Source organism: Macrobrachium nipponense, chromosome 4 (genome assembly GCF_015104395.2).
Source record: "Macrobrachium nipponense isolate FS-2020 chromosome 4, ASM1510439v2, whole genome shotgun sequence".
Lineage (NCBI taxonomy): Eukaryota > Metazoa > Arthropoda > Malacostraca > Decapoda > Palaemonidae > Macrobrachium > Macrobrachium nipponense.
The window spans coordinates 51,408,287-51,430,158 of NC_061100.1; the positions used below are offsets into that span (position 1 = coordinate 51,408,287).

General features: G+C 39.8%; 1 protein-coding gene across 5 annotated transcripts in view; it reads left to right on the top strand.

Annotated features, from left to right (window-relative positions):
- LOC135210925 (protogenin B-like) overlaps positions 1 to 21,872 on the top strand; it is a 677,376-nt gene that overhangs the window by 368,116 nt on the left and 287,388 nt on the right. For all 5 annotated transcript variants that reach the window (XM_064243892.1, XM_064243894.1, XM_064243893.1 and 2 more), the window contains 2 exons: positions 7,246 to 7,454; positions 7,587 to 7,762. In XM_064243892.1, the coding sequence (XP_064099962.1) occupies positions 7,246 to 7,454; positions 7,587 to 7,762 (385 nt within the window). The remainder of the gene's footprint in view (positions 1 to 7,245; positions 7,455 to 7,586; positions 7,763 to 21,872) is intronic.

Genomic DNA, 21,872 nt, shown 5'->3' on the forward strand with positions numbered 1-21,872 from the left:
CTGGTTCTTGAAGGTAAAAACTATTGTAATCCTCTGGTGACACTACATTCTTGAAGTTTATGTACAACCTGGAGTGATTTTGCCAAATCTTGAGGGCTACAAGAACAGCTGATTACTATTTACGTATCATATAGACTAATTAAAGTAAACGTATCTTTAAATAGGCTTATATATTAGTATCAACAAAACATTTCCTGCTATGAGTCAGAGGCCGTTTAATGAAACTAACACTTCTCTGTCCTATCTGTTCAGAAAATAAATGTTACGTCAATCCCCGAGACGGTGACCATTGTTGCCAAGGCGTCTCTCTCTCTCTCTCTCTCTCTGATCAAATTACACTGGAACTTTGACATACGATTGCCCTAATATACGAATGTTTTGAGATACAACAGAAAATTTGCGAAAATATAAGCTTTGATATACAACGAAATATTTGAGATACGATTTTGCGATGAGTGTTAGTTGTATAGGCGACCGATAAATGGCGTTCAGTCTGTTTGTTTGTTGGTGCTGCATGTTAACACGTCGTTGTTTAGTTCGTTGTATTTGCGCCTATTTTTCGTGTTATTTTGTCTATTTTATTATTAACCATGGGTCTCAAAGCTAAAGACAAAGCAGGTGATAAGAAAAAACCCAAGAAAATGATCTCGATGGAAGCAAAACATGAAATTATAGCAAAGCATAAAACCTTCCAAAGGCATCACCATTATTTCTAAACTACAAACTGATTAAAATAAAAAAATAAAAATTAGTTTAGCAATGTTATTTCATTTGTGTTTATTACGTAGTTATTACTGTACATACGTAAATAAAAAGAGAACAAATCGTTCCCTGCCACCCTTCCCTACCTCTTCCCCCTGCTGGCCTCACGTCATCTTTCGTTGTGGTAAGTAAAATTCCTTTCTTTTTTTTAATTGATTTTATTAACATTTATTATCATTTATCACATTGCTATGTTATTTTATCATTATGTGTGTTATTACTTGTTTATTTGTGTATAAATTGTGTATATTATATGTAATTTAGTTGTGTTTAGGTGTGGTTTCATACCGCTAGAACGGATTAATACATATTACATTATTTTAAATGGGAAAAAATGCTTTGAGATACAGCTGTTTTGATATACGACGATGGTAACGGAACAAATTAAATTTGTATGTCAAGGTTCCAGTGTACTGGATAATGTCTCTCTTTGGATACTTCGATTTTGCCAAATCTTGAGGGCTACAAGAACAGTTGATTACTATTTACGCATCATATAGACTAATTAAAGTAAACGTATCTTTAAATAGGCTTATATTATTAGTATCAACAAAACATTTACTGGCAAGAGTCAGAGGCCGTTTAAACGAAACGAACACTTCTCTGTCCTTACTCGGAGCGTCGGAAGACGCTCTCCTCTCTCTCTCTCTCTCTCTCTCTCTCTCTCTCTCTCTCGTCTCCTCTCCTCTCTCTCTCCTCTCTCTCTCTCATTGTAATCTAACCAGAAACTTCGTTTTGTTGTTATTATTACTGGAAACAAGCTATGATTTTTTTCATTATTTGTGCTTTTGGACTGTTATATGTAAACTTTGCGCACCGCAAGCTAGTATGTATTCATTCGCTCGGAAACTAGTTCCGCATATGAGGCGTCACTAAAAAACATAGAAAAATACGACATAAAAAGTGTCGAAAATCATCATAACCTCAAAATTTTTGTTGTAATCTAACCAGAAACTTATTTTTATTAATATACTGTGCTAAACTATAAAGGAGTTTTATCATAGTATGAGTTTTTTAAAAGCGTCGTTAACTCGGAGCGTCGGAAGCGTCAGCGTCGTAACCTCGGAACAAGCGTCGTAACCCAGGACGGATTTTTCCATTGAATATTTAAGAAAAAGCGTCGTAACCTCGGAACGTCGTAAGCCGGAACCGTCGTAACCCGGGGACCGCCTGTATATATATATATATATATATATATAATATATATATATATATATGTGTGTGTGCGTGTGTGTGTGTATGTGTGTGTGTGTGTCTGTCTGTCTGTCTGTACATGCATATATATAATATAATATATAATATATATATAACATATATATAGTTATATATATATATTATATATATATAATATATTATTATATAATGTATGTATGAATATGCATACATACATACATGCATATATATATATATATATGTATATATATGTGTGTGTGTGTGTACATGCATACATGTATACATGCATATATGCATATATATATATATATATATATATATATATATATATATACATATACATACATACACATATACATATACATATACATACATACATACATACATACATACTGGCAAACTCCAGTTATTGGGAAGGGGGCTTCCGTTCTTGGTGGGGTGTTGATAAACAAAAACCACCATTAAATGAAACCCTGCAATTTATGGTGCTGACAGCTGGTTAATGGCAGCTCTTAGGTATATTATGTTGCCATAAGTATTATCGCGATAACCAAAACTCGATCCGTTATGGTGCCATAAATCGCCGATTTTATGGTGCTAGACAAGTACTGTTATACCGGATTGCCATTAACGAGTCCACCCACTGGGGACTGCCTTACACCGGAGGTAAACTGTTCCACGAGATCATAGCAGATCGAGCAGGCTTCATGGTGCCGGACCGCTATGTCCCCATAGTGGATGGAGCAGACGGCGTGGGTCCGGCAGACCTCATGGCCACAGGAGTCCTGTAACACAGCGTTACAGCCGGATTTATGGCAATGGGTAGCCTGTAAGTGAACAGATACATGAGTATCAACACTGACTAACAGGAGACAAAGTCCGTTAAGAGATATGACACTCCGCCAGATGCCGGAGTGGAAAATATAGGTGTTAGCCTTCTCTTGTTCTCCTGTAGTGGTGAGTGTCCAATAGGGCTGGTATTCTAGTTAGAAATTTCCGGCGCACCGGGGAAAGGAGTTTCACCAAACTAGTAACCAGCCTATACGCCGGGGTGAGGAGTACAAGGATGGCGGGGAGAAACATGAGTAGGCTAAACCAGTAATAATCATAATAAAATTAGTGGGAGCACAGCTCCGCCGTAAGAAAAACTCGCAGGCAGGGGGAGAACCCGGTTGGTGAGCGGGCACTCCGCCGGCTAGCGGAATACAAAACATAAAACATATATATATATAAATGATAACGAGAATCAAAAACTGTATAGAGATGCATGCAACAGAGCTACTCTCCGTCACCCCCGAAAGGAGCTGGCGGAGCCAGCGGAGCCCGCTGCTGACGCGGTGGGTAAAAGGGGGTGACCGTGGTAGGAGAGAGCAGTAAGGGACCCGAGGGGGTCTGAGCATGGACGAGCGAGGTGGCCAGCCAAGCCCGAGCGTACAGGAGACACCCCAGTGGAACCCAGGGTGAGAACGGTAGGAAGAGACAGTCTCATATGTTCCCCCCCACTGACTCCCGTATCCTCTCCAGGTAGAGAGGAAGAGGGGAGAGAGCCCTGATGGTTGCCGTGGCAACATGAGCGGGGGGAAAGCAGGGAGGGGGGGACTGAGCCGGTGGCTCATGGCGATCGCCTGGTTCACCGTGAACGTGGTAGGGCCACGCGGTCGGATAGACCAGGCGAACTGAGATAGCCTAGGCTACCTCTAACCGTCTCAGGCATGCAACACAAAATAAGCATAGTTATCATATCAGAAAGGAAAGGAACCATTAGTAATAGAGAAAGTAATGTCCTAGAGAAGCTAGGCTAACCTAAGGTAACAAGGCATAAACTCAATCGAGCTAGATTCCCATAATGAAAAGAAGAACACATCTTGCACAACACGAAAATATAATCATAAATACTGCACAGTCATAGCTACAACGGTATGGGAGACCGAAGAAGCCTGAATAATGAAACACATGAGGCGAGCCTGTAGCCATGTCGCAGAGGGCACCGTCATAGAACCTAAATAAAAGCGGTAAAACGGGCCCGAGCTGGCTAAAAATACGTGAAACACTTAGGCAGTACTTAACTTAGCTGCGGCGATGGCTTGGAGCTCCATGGTGAGAGATAAATCCAGAAACGGAAGCACAAAAGCACAGCGAGAAAAAGCACGTTTGTGCGGGATGCTGCCAACGAAAAGGATGGCCGCTAGAGGCGCTCGTGTTGGCGTGGGAGCGCTAGTAGTAGTAGTTACTGGTGTGGGCTGTGTATCAGCTCTCTCTAACAGGAGGATTTTGTGAAGGAGAGATGTAAATGACAAGAGGCCCGTGGTAGTGGTTTCACTTGCCCCAGAAACCATACCGACACCCTCTTTATATAGGGTGAGCGAGTCAGAATACTCTGACATCCCATTTTGGTTTTTCTCTGGTAATGTTAGCAATATTTACCTTAGAAATATGAACTAAAAGGATATTTCACAAAGCGACACGGGCTGAGCCCAGAAACAGCTCTTTTTCTTCCTCTGTGCAGCCCACTTGTGGAGCATAAGCGCTAATGATGTGCATTGTTTCCCCTCCATAACATATCTTCACTCTCATAATGCGGTCATTCTTTCTACTCACTTCTGTCACTGCATTCTTCATTTCCCCCGACAACAGTACACCAACGCCATTCCTACCCTGCTCATTTGCTCCACTATAGATAGCTTGTAGCCATCCCCCAGTTCTTTGGCTTTATTACCCTTCCATCGAGTTTCCTGCACATAAAATATCCACTCTATCCTCATCAATTCTGCCAACTCTCTTCCTCTTCCTGTCATAGACCCGATATTGAGCTGGCCTATTCTGATCACATTTAGAGCTCACTTCTTTAGCTGCACCCACTCATGATGCAGAAGCCCTCGCCTTGTCACAGAGTTAGGGCGATGTGTCTGTGCATCATTTACGGAGTACGCCCTAGCACTATTCTCATCAATATCACGACTCATTTCATTGGTTCTGATGTGGGTTTTTATGGTCGGATGCCCTTCCTGACACCAACCCTCCCTATTTATCCGGGCTTGGGACCGGCACCCGTTGAGGCTGGCTTGCCTCCTGGCTAGATTATGTATTACGGGTAACATTAGTAGTATAGTAGAAAACTGTAGTATGTGTACATAGTACCTAACCATTCATTTTGAAGGGTAATGTATTAAGCTAACTTTTAAATTAAATTACAATAACTTTACTTTCATTTAAAAGTTAGCTTAATACTTTGGGAGCAGGATTAGGTTCATATTTAATGTTTAAACTCTAGAAATAAGCGTTTGTTAAAATTTTCAGCGTCTGTACCAAACTTACACGAATCTTCCCCGTGCGCGAGGGGTTCTAGAACCTAACCTCATATAACTTCAAAGCATTACTGTACAGGGTACTGATAACAGCATTGATATTTTGTGCTTACAGTTGACCCCCCGCCTATTCATGGGTCAAGATTTGCAGCTTCCCCTATTTGTGGATTTTTCTGTGGAAACTTATTACTGAATTATTTGTGAAAAATTCGGTAAATCACTGCATCAAGAAATATTCACTAATTACTGTATTTTCATGTAACTAAATAGTACATTTTTATGGTGATAAGAAGATTTAATAATTTTCAAATATTTATATTAAAGCAAACAGCAAACTATCAATAAAATGATGTATTTCTTTTCCAATGCATATTAAATATTGAGGTACTGTATACAGTACTGAACTTATCAGTGTTTCCCTATGTACTGTATAAAGAAAACAGGACTTCTTCAATACTCTGAAGAAAATAGGGGTAACTTGAATAGTTTTCACACTTAGTTGTAAGCCATATTCTATAAAGATGACTTTGAAATTATATTAAAGTGTATTAGAGTATAGTTTAAGGTATATTCTGTGTAGGATGATAGTTTAAGGTATGCAAGAAAATGGATGTACTTGAAAATAGGGGTAATTTAAATAGTAGTTTTCACACTTAGTTGTAAGTCATATTTTTAAGGGTAAATTGTAACATGGCTTTGATGATAGTTTAAAGTATGTATATTCTGTCTAGGATGATAGTTTAAGGTATACATTTGGTGATTGAACTATTAAAAAAAGTTATAAAAATTTTTATAGGAGTGTTTGTTTTTTTAACTATTTGAATAGCCAGTTATAAGCAGTTTTAGAGGGGGATGTTAAGTATTCATGGGTTTTAGGTATTCAGGGTTGATAGTGGCCCCCTATCTCCCTCAAATACTGCATTGAACTGTGCTGTACATTTTATTGATATTTTGCTGTGTTGTAAGATGACTTTGAAATAGTATGTTTTAGGATGAGAGCATATCTCAAATACTACATGGGTAGCTTGTAGAATGACGGGACGACCTCCAAACAAAATGTTAGGTTTGTTTACACATGCGGAACCTGTCCCATCATTCTGTTTTCGTTTTACTGTATTTTGGTGACTAAATGTGTACATTTTTCATGATAAAAAAAAAGTATTACTAATTTTCAGTTATTGATATTAATGTACACAGAAAATTCAATAGATTTTTTTTCCTTTTTAATGTTTGCCCCAAAACCATCCCAGGAAATTTCGAATACAAAGCTTGTGAATACCAAGGTGCAATGAGGGATGAGGACCCGAGTTCATTTTCAATATCCAGTGTATATTTATGTATGTATCACTTATTATGTACATACATTTAGCCAAAGAAAAGTTCAGTATTCAAAGAAAATTTGGTGCGCATATTTCGCTTATGACCACGACTTGCAGGTGTGGTGTTATTAAATCATTGTTCATACAATTTACTTTCAGAGGTGATATCATATGTCTTGTCATTGTTTCCAGAAATTCTTTTGTTGTGGATTATGTTTTCATTTTCAAGAGAACATTTGTTTTTACATTTTGTTATAGGACACAGTAAGAATTTTTTGTATGCATATCTCTTCTTGCATAGTACGTATATGTACAGGCATTCCTAAGTTATTGGCGGACTCCGTTAATGGTGATTCAGTTTTACGACGCTTGTTTAGTTTCATAAAATCAATGATTGATGGCGTCATAATGGGCCAAGTTATGCCACCCTAACATACATAACAGAGGCGCCATTAACCAGAACTTAGGACCATAAGCACCATAAATTGCAGAAGTTCGGTTAGTGGCAAGTTTTGCTTATGAGCACCCTGCAGTGAACAGAACCCCTGCCAATAACTGGGGACTGCCTGTATAATGTTTTGTAAAATTATGCAAGAATTTAGTTGAGTGGTATCTCATTCACTCTAAATCTACCTTAACAGAATAATTTAAAAAGAGGCTTGAAGAGTATTTTTTATAACTTGCAGGTGCAGAGCCACCAATTCACTAGCAGGAAAAGATCGGCGGAGCAATGGTATTTCGGTAACAGTTGTTGCTCAGGGAGAGGGAGAAACCTACAAACCCCCTTCTTTTCTCTCCCCAAAAGTTCCGATTCAAGTTATACAAGGAGACAATGCAGTCTTGGAATGCATGGCAACAGGTGTGCCATTGCCCACTATTTCTTGGCAACGAAAAGGTATGTTTACCAATAGCGGATTTTTTATTTCTTTTATTTTTTATTTATTGACAGGGATGTTGCAGTTTATGTGAGATTCATTACCAAACTTTAACCTGTATAAACAAAACTAAGTCTTTGAATTTCTTACAGTGAACATACATGAGGGTGATGGATGGGAAGACTTGAAGAATGGCATGAACGGCATCACAATTTTAGGACAAGGAACACTGCTGATTTCTAATGTATACAATACTAGTGCTGGCCTATATGTTTGTACTGCTAAGTCTGAAAACCCTACCACCAAGAAAGATGAAAGCATTTTTCAGGTAAGAACTCTTGAGATGACTTGACTAATCATTCAGAAGTTGCTCTGAATCATGTTTCCTTCTTTTTATTTTGAAATCTTCATACAGTATGCTTTATGTATAGTATTATAAGATGTTCCCATCTTAAAATGAGTTGAAATGAACGGCTGAAATTATGCAAGAGGTTAGGGAATGATTTGAGGGTTCAGTTAATTGTATTTTTTACTAAATAATTTCTAGAACCTTTTCCAAATTGTCTCATGTTTTTACCAGCTCAGTTTTAAAAAACCAGGAATAATTGTGTTCATATTTATCTTGCAAAGTAGCCCAGCATCAGCAGTAAGTAGCTGTTTATGTTGTGCCTCATCTTTGTTTCCTTAATACTGAAGCATTTAAGGCCATTGCCAAAGGTGAATCATTAGAGTCAAAAATAGTCGGCACAATCATTGAAGGCTTCCTTCAAGTGTCCTGTGCCTGCAGCTGGTCCCCACCAATGTTCAGTGCAGAATATCAATTCAAATTGCGCCTGAGTTCTTCACTTCCTGTAAATCCTTCAGTGGTAATCAAGGCTCGTGTTTTAAAAGAAAGAATTTCTAAGGCAACAGTAAGAGATGTTTGGAGCCCTCAAGATCCATTAGGGAGCTGTCGTAAGTTTCTCAAGTGTCAGGGCCTCAAAGCAAAACCTTTGTTGGTGAAGCTTGGGGGGGGGGGGGGGGGAGGTGTTATGCACCTTTTGTTATACTCCCATCCCTGTTGGCATCCCTGATATTCCCTGATATCCTCTTCCAACAAAACTTAACACACAGAGAAGTTCAAAGTTTTGCAGTAGGAGACCAGGCAATTTTTATGCAAGGAGGCGATCGGGCTAGTTTTACGGGTCACCTGAGTTTTACAGTAACCTTTTTCTTTTTCCAAAGGCCTCCTGGACTCAAGACCAGTATTGAACGTTTCCAATCTTGACAAGTCTTTTGCTTGGCTCATTCTCAGTCCTGGAAACCACCCAGGGGCTGACTAGGTGATATTTATTGATGTGCCAGATGTGTACTTCCACATCCTGAATATCCTCTGTCAAGAAGTATCTATGCATTGTCTTCAAAGGGAAGGTTTTCTAGTTCAAAGCTTTGTGTTTTGGTCTGAGCCCCGGTGCTACAGTTATTTGTCTGTCTTGCACTGTTAATGGGATGGAGTCATCTGCTAGCAATGCAGACTTTCCTATATGTACTTGGATAACTGGTTAGTTCTTGCCATCTCATACCAGTCAGTCTTGGGGGTGAAGGATTGTCTTCTGCATTTGGCCTCAGTTCTGGGTATTCTGATCAATTTTGACAAATCTGTGGCTCATCTGACTCAGTCAATTGTTTATTTGGGAAGATCAACTTTCTTTTCAGGTTTTCCTAACAGAGAGACAAATAGACAATTTTCTATCACTGCAGAAAGAATCTTGACCTTTAAAGAGCCTTAGCAGAGAAGTGGCTCTCTCTTTAGGACCACAAGAGTAGTTTGTTAACAAGGCCTATCTGAGAATGAGACCAATTTAATTTTACCTCGTGGTCTCTTTGGACAGGTATCATCTTTCATCTAGTGGTAGTGCCCTCAGATCTGAGTTCTCTTCATTGGTGAGGAGGTCTGTCAAGACTGCTGCTAATAGGTCTGCCTGTAGACCTGAAGTGCCCAGACCTCATAGTGTTGTCAGATGCATCAATATCAGGTTGGGGCCCATTCAGGGGAACATTTAAATGTTTGGGAATTACGATGTAGAGAACAAAATTCATATGAAAAAACCTAGTACTTTTGTGGGTTTGGAAGGGTCTGATGCAAGCAGAACACCTACTAGTCAAAGCCAAGATGATTGCAGTTTATTTAGACAGTTATGTAGGAAGGCACAAAATAAAGAGACTTGTTCAAGCTAGTGGCGAAACTTATGTTTTGGGTACAGTCCAGGAACAATTTTTTTGCCAAAAATTGTCTCGGGGAGAAACAATGTTATCACAGATCAACTTGGTAAGAAAGGACAAGTTCTTCCTTCAGAATGGTCTTTTTGTCTTCAAATCTGTCAAAAGTTGTGGAACCTTTGGGGAGTCCTGAACATCAATCTGTTCACAAATGCCCAAATGCAAAACTCCCAGTTTACTGCTCTCCGTGCCAGGATCCTCATTTATGGGCAATCACTACTTTTCTTATAAGAGTAGTCAGATCTAGACTTTAATGCTTTTCCTCCATTTGTAGCTTTGAGGAAAATGCACAAATTGTGAAAGTCATAGAATACAAGGATGACATTGATAGCTCGCCCATTGGTGGCTTCAAATGGAATGATTTCCTGACCTACCTCACTTTGTGGTAGACATTCCTTGCCTTCTGCCAGTCAGGAGAGATCTCAGGCAGTCTTTTTTGAGAAGATCCCATCAGAATCTTCAAATGTCCCATCTGACCATGTGGAGACTGTCAACCATATTTTACAAGCTAGAGGCTTGTCAACCATAACTTATGAGCTAGAGGCTGTTTGAGAATGGCTAGGAAACTGATCCGTAAGTCAAGAAGGCCCGCCATTTGTCAGTTTATCAATCTCTGTGCCCGGGGGATATCCAGCACCTTATCTCTCTAGATAACCTGATTTAGTTCTTTCATTATCTCGGGTACAGGAGGCAATTTTCCATTCCAGTGAATCAAGGATAATGTTCTATGTTATCTTCAGTTTTGCAACATATTAACTTTGATATTGCTCATGACTTCGATTTGAAAGAGGTCTTTCAATCTTTTGAGCTGATTTGAAAGAGGTTTTCAATTCCTTGAGGAATGCATTTTGGTTTAGAGCTGATTTGCTTCCAAATTTCTTTTGAGTTTGAAAGACTTCCAATCTTTTGAGCTGATTTGAAAGAGGTCTTTCAATCTTTTGAGCTGATTTGAAAAAGGACTTTCAATCTTTTGAGCTGATTTGAATGAGGTCTTCCAATCTTTTGAGCTGATTTGAAAGAGGTCTTCCAATTTTTTGAGCTGATTTGAAAGAGGTCTTCCAATCTTTTGAGCTGATTTGAAAGAGGTCTTCCAATCTTTTGAGCTGATTTGAAAGAGGTCTTCCATTCTTTTGAGCTGGGAGCCCTTAAATCTATCATTGTGTAGGATTGAATGTGGATGTAGTCTTCAAGTTCTTGATGTTACTTCAGTTTGAGCCTTTGAATATAGCATCCTTTAAGAGCTTAGTAATTCTGGATATACTTTTTCTTTAAGGTTTTGCTGTGGCAAAGTGTATTACCAGTGTCAAAGCAAAGCCCATCCCAGATTTGTGATGGTGTCTAATTTAGGTGCTTTAGTAGGCAATTAATTGAAGCTCTGCGATGTCCAGTCAGAGTCGGGATTTACCTCAACAGGTTTTTATGTATGTTGCTTGATTAAGTTAGCACACACAAAGTTCATTCCTGATTTTCCATAGTTTTTGAAAGTAAAGCTTCACAGCATCCGTGCAGTAAGCATGTATTTTAATTTCTATAAAATCATATTGCTAGAGAAGGTTGTTAGCACATCTCAAAGGAAAGTGTACCTCAGTTTTTTTCTTCTCCTTATTTGTGAAATGTCAAAATTTCATATGAAAATTGTAAAGCCCTTAGTCCTGTCGTCATTGTGGGAACTATTTTTTCCTGAACCAAGTACGAGAGTAATCTTCCTTTCTTTCCAATTGTCAGGTTGTTAGAGAATACTGTTATTGAGGTTGGGGAGCATGAAGGTACGCATAGGCGTATAGGAGCATACTTTCATACACATTGGTATATAGGAGTATACTTTCATATCTGAAGGTAGTTGTTTTCTTTAGTTTTGAACTGTTGGTTGTGGGCTTTTGACTTTGGCACAGGAGTCACTAGTATTCTACAAGATAGAGTCCTTTTTCCTGTATGGAACCTCTGACAGGTCTTACTACGAGGACCTTGCAACTTGTTGTGGATCCACCATCTGGGGGCAGTACTTACTAGGGAAGATCATACAGCAGGTAAGAATGTTTAGATGCTTTTATTCCCTTTTATTAACAGCTGCCATCAGTGAGAATGTTCTGCTCTGTGTTGTGGGTACCATTTATCACTACCTGAGGAGGAATAACTATATTAGGGCTGTTGGTTGTTAAGCACCAAGTTGTACCTTTGGTGTGCAATGCATTGGAGTTTTCATCATCTATGAAAAACTGAAAAACAAGAGACCATCCGTTGATGGTTCAAGTCATAACTGCTAGTATTAGGAAATAGAAACCTACATCCATGAAACATTTTATCTGAAAGAGATATATCGCTGGCAGAAATAGATATCCACATTGGAGAGCAGCATTCTGGTAAAGGAAGGACAAGTAACCTAATACAGGTTCTATTCCATAAAATTGGCAATTTATGGTGCCATGACACGCTGAGTTTTGGTTATTGGCATCATAAGATGCTTATGAATGGAGATATGGCGCCATAACATACCTAACAGAGGCACCGTTAACCAAAACTTGGTGCCATAAGCAACATCAAGGCGAAGCGGGTCAACCATCCCGGTTGCAAAATTCTTCTGCGTATAATGGCCGTTAATTAGTCATTACTAATCCGCATTAACTAATCTGAGGTCATCATATATTATCCCTCCCCCCTAAAAAAATCTAGAATTTACTGCACGCTTGCGATTGCCAAGTTTTGGTTAATGGCAATTTTTACTCAGCATCCCGCAGAGAACGGAATCCCCGCCTGTATATGTTTCTCAAAGTAGAGTGTGAGTCAAATGTTACACCAAGTATATAGTCAAAACTTCAGACTCATTCAGCAGAGTCCTTCACTTGGAATGGGAGGATGGGGTGGAAAAAATGTACAAGATATGCAGATCAGTAGAGTTTTTGTTTTACTGGAGTTCAGCCTTTTACCCCACAGACCACACAATTCACAGTTCTTACAAAAGGGAGATTCATTTCTCATAAAAGGGCATATTCATTTCTCATGAGTAGAGACATTGTAGTACATCATCAGCAGCAATGCAGCCTAACAACCATATCACTTGTCAACACTAAAAACAACAATGAACTTGTTGTTTTTTTAATTAAGCTGACCTATGGCAGCATGGGCTCTTGCTCATAGAGCAGCCCATTCCTTGTTGTTTTTTTATTAAGCTCACCTATGGCAGCACAGGTTCTTGCTCATAGAGCAACCCAAAGAAACAGTGGACCAATGACACTACCTTGTGGAACATCAGACAATATAGGTCTTGGTTTTATTAAGATTTCATCAACAGCAATTTGCTGCTGTCTATCTATAAGGAAATCTTGTAGTACTCCTAAAACATGTCCACATGTTTTAAGATTCTGAAGTTTAAGAATAATTTCCTTATGATTTTCTTAATCAAAAGCAGCACTAAAATCTTATACTCAAAGGTTCTATTGCAAATGACATGTCAAATCTGAAAGAGTACTGCTGGTACCTCACTACTTCTTATGTGCATACTGACTATGTATTAGCTAATAATCCTTTTGATTTCACATTCTTGGAGAGCACTTGGAGAATATAAATGGCCCTGTAGTTACTGCAGTCTGCAGATATGCCACTCTTTGGAATGGGCACTGTATTACTCAGCTTTTACTCAAACACTCTAGAAACCTTTATAAAAAAACAAGTTTAAGAATTTATCAGGATCTTCTGTCCTCAGATATCAAGATTTTTTTTTCTTTTAGCATCCCTAGAGCAAAATGCAGATTTTATAAGGATAGGTTCAGGATGACAAGTATCAGGGGAAAGGACTAGCTTCAGAAGCTTTATGAAGCAGTTCCGCCTTTTTCTTAGGGCCAGTAACCAATATAACATCATCTGTTATAGTAGTGTTGGGATGAGAAATGATCCTGACCCAGAAATAGAAACTGCCAATGTAGTCCATCACAAATGAGGCTGGGTAATTTCTTTGAGTTTCCTCTTTAAGGAATAAGTGTAATTTATTTCAGTAAAATGGTAAATTCTATTCATAACAACCATGGCTAGCTATTTTTCCTGAACTTGATGGCCTCTCTCTCTCTCTCTCTCTCTCTCTCTCTCTCTCTCTCTCTCTCTCTCTCTCTCTCTCTCTCTCTCTCTCAATAATTGTAGTTTTAGTTGCAGTTGGAGGAAGAATGTGCTGGCTGATTGAGAGAGAGTATGATGTCAGTTTTTTTAAAACAAAGAACATACTCTGCACAGTGAACCACCCATATTCGTGCACTCCAGATTCTCGGACTCACATATTCGTGGATTTCTCTCTAGAACATACAACCCCATTATTCGCAGAAAATTTGCCTGTCTGCAGTATTTTTCTGAGAAATATTCACAAATTCCAGTTTTTTTTATAAATGCACTTTTTGCAATAAAACTATTTAAAAAAACAGGTATAAACATTTTTAGTGGGTTTTTCTGAGTTTTAAGTAACAAAATAGGCAATTTTAAGTACAGTAGTGCCTCAGGATACGAAATTAATCCGTTCCAAAGCGGCCTTCATAACCTGATTTTTCGTATCTAGAACTACTTTTTACATGTAAATTGCCTAATTCGTTCCAAGCCCTACAAAAGCACCACAGTAAATTTTATAATAAAGCTACGTTGACCAATAATGAAATACAACAATTTGGACCATTCAGTACCTAACCTAACTGTGCCTGACCTGTAAATAAAGTGTATTAGTGTACAGGGTACAAGAAATACTGTACGTACATATATAGTAAAATGTGGAACCTTACCTTTCGAGTGGGGGAACCTTACCTTTCGAGTGGGGCGATGTCCGAAAGTGGCAACAGAGGAGAAGGACAAATGGCAGAAAACATGTTTTAACTTCACAAAACACATAAAAAAATGGCAGAAAACATTAACACTAATAAACTTTAAGAAACACATTAACAAATGGCAGAAAATATTAACTCTTAACTTTACAAAAACTTAGAATTAGATTTCTTTTTGTTTTTTGCCATTTTCTGATTTTTACTTTTTTTTTTCTTTTTTTATACAAAATTTCAATTTCTTCACCACTTTCAATTTTCAGTTTTCTCGTATCACTTGGACTTTTCTGTTTGCTTACAACTAAAGGTCTCTTTGAAAAATAACTACCCAAGGAAGATTGCTTCTGCCTGCTTTTCAAAATGTTCCTGAAACGACTCCGGCAAACGTCATCGAACTGCACAAGCATACGACCTGTGTAAGCCCTTTTGGGGTGTCTCTTTTCTACAAATGATTGCACTTTATGAAAAGCAGTTAGAGCATCCTTAATTTCTGCTGTTGTTACAGGGTCGTCCTCCTCCTCCTCGCCACTGCTAGAGAACTCTTCTTGAACGACATTATGTTGACGGCCTCCAACTCCTTCAGGTCATCCGTCGTAAGCTCCTCTTGGTGCTCCTCGAGAAGGTCATTGATGTCGTCCTCATCGACAACCAGCCCCATGGACTTGCCGAGTCCAACAATTTCGTCAAGATCTGGTTGCGAAACAGTTTCAGGATCGTCAACTGTTTCTGAATCTGCATCAGCTTCGCCCACGTTGAATTCCTCAAAGTCTCGGGCGGATACGGCATAGGCCAGAGTTTCCTCCACGAAGAATTCAAGGTTCGCCTTGAAACCTCCTGCCAAGGTTGATCGATGAGTCGGATGCATATAATGATATCGAAATGCTCCTTCCAAAATTCACGCAAGGTGAGGTTTGTGGTATCGGTGATGTCGAAACATCTCTTGAAAAGATGTTTTGTATACAGCTTCTTAAAGTTCAGTATCACTTGCTGGTCCATGGGCTGGTGTTAGGTGGAAGATAAAGAACCTTGATAAAAGAATACTCCGCTAGGATATCTTCCTCGAGGCCAGGATGGTGAGCAGGATCATTGTCCAACAACAGCAGACATTTCAGAGGGAGGCGCTTCTCTTCCAAGAATTTCTTCACTGTCGGGCCGAAACACAGATTTACCCACTCGGTGAACAAAAGTCTTGTTACCCAGGCTTTCGCATTAGCCCTCCACATCACCGGAAGCTTCTCCTTTAGCACTTTGTGGGCCTTGAAGGCTCGACGAGTCTCGGAATGATACACAAGTAGGGGCTTCACCTTACAATCTCCACTGGTGTTAGAACAAAGTGCAAGAGTAAGCCTGTCTTTCATAGGCTTATGCCCGGGTAGCTTCTCCTCTTCCTCCGTGATGTACGTCCGACAAGGTATTTAAAAAAAAAAAAAGGCCAGTCTCGTCACAGTTGAAGAACTGTAGCCTTCCTTGATCGTCATCTCGTTGAACGTCTTAATAAAGGCTTCAGTCGCTTTCGTGTCCGAGCTGGCAGCCTCCCCATGCCGCACCACTGAATGGATGCCAGTCCGTTTACGGAATTTATCAAACCAACCCCGAGAAGCCTTGAGGTCTGGGGTTGCCGTTGATGTCCCTTCTCCTGTGTCGTCTTCGGCCTGGGCACTCAGATCACCAAAAATAGCGCTGGCTTTCTGGCAGATTGCCATCTTGGTTATCGTATCGCCAGCGATTTTTTTGTCTTTAATCCATACAAGAAGCAGCCTCTCCATCTCATCATGCACGTGGCTCCTCTTGTTGGACAAAATAGTCATGCCCTTGGAAGGTGTAACTGCTTTGATGGCTTCAATCTGCTTAAGGATGGTGCCTATCGTTGACGGATTTCGACCATATTCCCTAGCGATAACACTCAACCGCATGCCAGCTTCATATTTTTTAATGATCTCCATCTTCGTCTCCATAGAAAGCATCCTCTTCTTTCCGTCAACTTCAGCAACATTCTTGGGACCCGTGGCTAATAACGTAAGTTAATTAAGTTCACACACAACACGATAAAGTAACTTACTACGAAGAAAGCAAAATCACTAACACAAATTTACGTTAACAAACTAAATCTATGTGAACAAACTAATTCCATGTGCGTACGATAACGCTGATGCGACGAAATGGTAGAAGGACACTTTTACATATAGGCATGATGGGACAGATGCTGACCAATAGGAGAGTGGGATCTTACGGTGGTGACTAGCATCAGGAACCGATGGGAGAGTGGGAGGATGGTGGCGACTACTCAGTTGGCAGCACGCGAGTTTCAAAATTATTCTCGGTGGCCGGGGCAAATCTCGGACTTTACCCTTTCGCAACCTGAATTATTTTCGTACACAAAAGCAAAAAAATCTTCGTCTTTGCTTTCGTAACTTGGATTTTGCATAAGTAGGGACTTTTGGATGTAGAGGTTTCACTGTATTTGGATAAGGGTTTCAACTTTCAACTATACGTATTTGTGGGTTTTAGCTATTTGCAGGGGGAGAGGGTTTGTTTGGTACACATCCCCATGAGTATGGGGGGAACACTGTATATAGATGTACTCCTCTTCCAGTTAAACCATAGGGAAAGATTTTTGACAAAAATTACATTACGTAATTAAATACCAGGCGCAAGGCAGTGTAATGTACTGATTTCCTCTCTCCCTGCCCTTCATTTATAATTGTTTTTCATTTGACTTACATGAACAGTCAAGAGGTGGGTAATTGGTTCCTACTGTTGTCACTTTGAAACCATAAATGTGAGTCTCATACATTTAGTTTATATGAATAATTGAATTTTATATTTAAAAACATTGTACTATTGAATTAGGTTTTATGGTACAAAGACATTTGGGTGGGTTTTACAGGAAAGGTTACTTTATTGGAAAACATGAGTGCACTGACTTCAGAATTTTTGAGCTTCTCTGTGCTCCTACCACATTTGTGCTTTTTCTTCGCCTTCCCTCACCTGTTCCCAAATTTTTTTCAATATCCATGTATGGTATTTCTTCGAAGACCCATGGGTTCTGAAACCATGCATTTCATATAAGTAACTTACCAAGTAATTATGTAGGTATAGTTTCCACTTGCGGCAGCCTAATTTTTAAAAATTGCGGTAGTGCCTCTGTTGGTATTTGTAGGTGACCAGCCCAGTTCATTATTGATGAACAATAGGAAAAACAAAGAAGAAGAACTCATTTTGTTTCTGATGGCCTCTGACTCAACCTTGGATGTATGCAGCAGCTTATTTTGCCTTTCAATTGGTTTTTGGTTGAATTTCTCCAGGATTCAGTGAAGTACTCTCATTCTTTAGTTGAGGTTTCGTAGCCTTGATTTTGGACTTTTAATTATGTCAAACTAACTCCTCCAGTATTTGTTACTGTAGTTAAGGATGCTTGTCTAAACTGACAAAATTTACTTATAATTAGCATACGATTGGTTCTAATTGTAGGGGACAAGTATGTATTTGCGTACTCAACATTCGCGGACTTATGCATTTGTGGATTTCTCTATGGACCTTCTCTACCTTGTTCGTGGGAAATTCATGTATTCGCAGTATTTTTCTATGAGAAATATCCATAAGTTCCTGGTTTTATTAAATCAATTTCATCATAAAATGCACATTTTGTGTTAAAACTTAAAAAAACCAGATGTAATAAATTTTAGTGGTTTTTCTTGAGTTTTAACTAACAAAATAGGCCATTTTAAGCATTTTTATTATAGGGGTTTCATGGATTCTAGCTATTCGTGAGGGTGTCTGGTACGCATCCCTCGCAAATATCGGGGGGAACACTGTAATATAAAGCAAATATGTGATGAATGTAAGGACTAGGATGATAGGAAATAGAAGGTTTAGAAATCCCATCTGGATAAACTTGGAAGGGATAGGAAGAGAAAGATGGCCTCTAGAGCCAAAAGTAGCCCATGCTTCCAACCCTGATCCCATTCCCAGTCTTGAGTACAAGTTTGGTTGCAAAATTGACTTGGTTGTGAACACTGTGGCTGAGTTAGAGGTGCCCCTGAAGGTCTTAATGGTCAAAGTATACCAGGATAATGTGTGTAGTGGTAGTGTTGTTTAAGTGGAGGAGGTGGCTGTTTGTCCCACAGGTTCCCCTAGATGAAGGTCCCAGTCGTACTCTCCTGACCATGGGAGAAGACTTACTGGAAGTCCATCGGAGGCCTGTGAGGTTTGCCCACGGGTAGTCGCCCCCTCTGTTGAGTATGTCACATGTACTCAGGCGTTAACAGTAGGAATGCACCAATACTAAATTTTTGGCCGATACCGATAACAACTTCTGAAGCCAATACTGATACCGATACCTGTTACTTCCATATTACTGTTATTCAGGAGAATATATATTTTTACTAAAATCATTCTTGATCTCTAGTTATTGTATACAGGGTGTTTCAAAATTATAGCCCCCCCCCCATCTACAGCATAAACTAAAATTGATGTGGACAAAAACAAAAGTAATTCAGAACAGGTATTTATTAAAGTTTCTCTCTGAGTATTTAATATTTTTTGTGGCCTCCATCTGCCTGTACCACAGCCTGCATTCTTGAGGGGTATGATTTCAGCAAATCACTCTAAAGCTGAGACTCAAACTCCATTTCCTTGAGCACTTTGGTCACCTCTCTTCGCAGGTCGTCAAGGCTTGGTATACAGGCGGCCCTTGGATAGTGGCAGGGGTTCCGTTCCTGGCCGTCGACACTTAGCGATTTTAAAGTCTACAACCGCCGCACACCTTTCGGAATACTAGACCAGTTAACAGCGCCCTAGACCAATCTTAGCTTAGGGTTGTAAAACTGCTAAATATGACATAGGCGAGCGTTATTCTAATGACACTTTCTATAGTATATGTATAGTGCAAGAAAACACGGGAATTGGGTACTCTTAATGAAAAACTAGCAATAGCTAGGATATTATTTAACAAAATACCAGTACCCAAACCCACGCGTTCTCGTTTGAGGCAGCTAAGATGGCGGGTGACGCTGCATTCTCGCACTACTTTCTATGGGCTCACGGGTCTATAAAAGGCCTCTCAATTTCATAATATATTGAAAAACATAAATTGAAGTACTCAACTTAGGTGTTGGAGACATCTCAGCTGAAGCCATCTTCAATAAACGTACAAAAAAGCTGCCAAATAAAGCACACAACGACAATGCGTTTATCTAGAGAAAGGTTTCTAACAGGATTGATAGAGAGCGCTCGCGTCGGGCGTCAGTAGCGGCAGTACAGAGGCAGTGTGGGTATAACCGTTGGCACGGCTCACCCCATATGAGGGTTTTGAGGAGGAATACTCTAAATGGCAGGAGACCTGTGAATAGTGGCTTTCACATGCCCTGAACTTTGTACACGATGCCCTTTGGGTGCTCGCGCGAGGATAGTAACCTCTGCATACCAATGCTAGCTTTTCTCTGGTATATTTGGAAACTATTTATATCAGGAAAGTGGATAGCAGGATCCATTTCACCGGCGAACACAGGTCGACCCAGAAAGTAAAATTATATTTATGCAGTATAGTATTATAGAATTTACTGTACAGTAGCACTGTACAATACATTATAGTACGTATTATAAATACTGTAAAGTGAAAAAAAGCCTAGCTTTAATCCTTTGGGCGTCTATAGTATGTAAAGATCTAGGGTAATAAAGGGATTTTTGACGTAGGAAAAATCTATTTCTGGGCGAGGAAGCCGTGTCGCTCCGTGAAATACGTTCCTTTAGCGCTATTTCTAAGGTAAAATATTGTTATAATACCAGAGAACTGGTAAATTGGACATGCCAGAATATTCTGACTCGCTCACCTTTATACAAGGTGTCGGTATGAATCTGGGGCGAGTGAATTACACTACCACAGCAACCTCTCCAATTAGCCTTTTCCACATCAAAACCCCCTAGAAAAGGGGAGCCGAGCTACGGCTCACTTCCTGCTACCCTGTGACGTCATTCCTTTGATAGCCTTTCGAGAGACGCACATATTTTTTGCGCTCTAGTATTCTCTGCTTTTTTGGCTTGTGTTTTTATGTTATGGATCATCAATCTGCTTCTACATCCAAGTTAAGTACTGGTTCTTTGTTCGACACTATTTAGGGAGTGATTTTGACCTTCGTGGTCCTCTTATTTACGATTTTGTTTGGCGTCGCCTTCGCTGAGGCGGCTGCGCGCCGCCATTACGGCGTCCCCCTTTGTGTCGTTTCGGTTTCGCGTGGTCTTCCATACTTCATGAACCGAGTAGTATATCAGTACACATTATTTGCCTTTTCTTGAATGGCAGTTTTGTCGATCGTGTATATGTTATTTTCGTGATTTAGCACGGGGGTTTCCTTTCGAGCACGTGTCTTTGTTTCGTGCCTCATTGGGTACCCACCGTTATAGTTTTACTGCATGTCATTATGTGTATTATGATTTTATTTTGTTTGTTTTCGTTTTCATGCCTACCCTGGCCGTCTGCCTTACGGTTTTGATTATATCATTACGGCAATAGGCCAGTTCTGGTATTGTCCTGGTTAGGGCCATCCTTATCGGGTGGTCCTGCCTGGTTGTTAGGCGAATTAATGTTCATTTCTCTTCCCATTTATTCTTTTTTTCCCTTCCCCCGTGTTAGAGCATGATTTTACATTAGTTTTAAGTATTTATTATTAATTTGTGTATGTTTTTCTTTGGGCGTTTGTGTCGGCTAGCCTACTACGTAGGTTTCCCCTCCCATTGGTTCCTGATGCTAGTCACCGCCATTAGATCCTGCTCTCCTATTGGTCAGCATCTCTCCCATTGTGCATTTACGTAGCGGTGTTCTTCGGTCACTCCGAAGCAGCATCGTTTGTGTACGCACACAAAATTCGTTCATTCTATACGATTGCGTTTATTAACGTAAATTCGTTAGTGATTTCGTTGTAGTACTACTGTATCGTGTTGTGTGAGAACTTTAGTACTACATACATATACTACATAACTTAATTACATACAGTATATGCATAGTCATGGCTCCCAAGAAAGTTGCTGAAGTTGATGGAAAGAAGAGGATGCTTTCTATGAAGACGAAGATGGAGATCATTAAAAAAATATGAAGCTGGCATGCGGTTGAGTGTGATCGCTAAGGAATATGGCTGAAATCCGTCGATGATAGGCACCATCCTTAACCAGAAGGAAGCCATCCAAGCAGCTACACCTTCCAAGGGCGTAAATATTTTGCCTAGCAAGAGGAGCCACGTGCACGACGAGATGGAGAGGCTGCTTCTTGTCTGGATAAAAGACAAAGAAATCGCTGGCGATAAGATAACCGAGATGGCAATCTGCCACAAGGCCAGTGCTATTTTCGGCGATTTGATTGCCCAGGCCGAAGACGACGGAGGAGAAGGGAGAAGG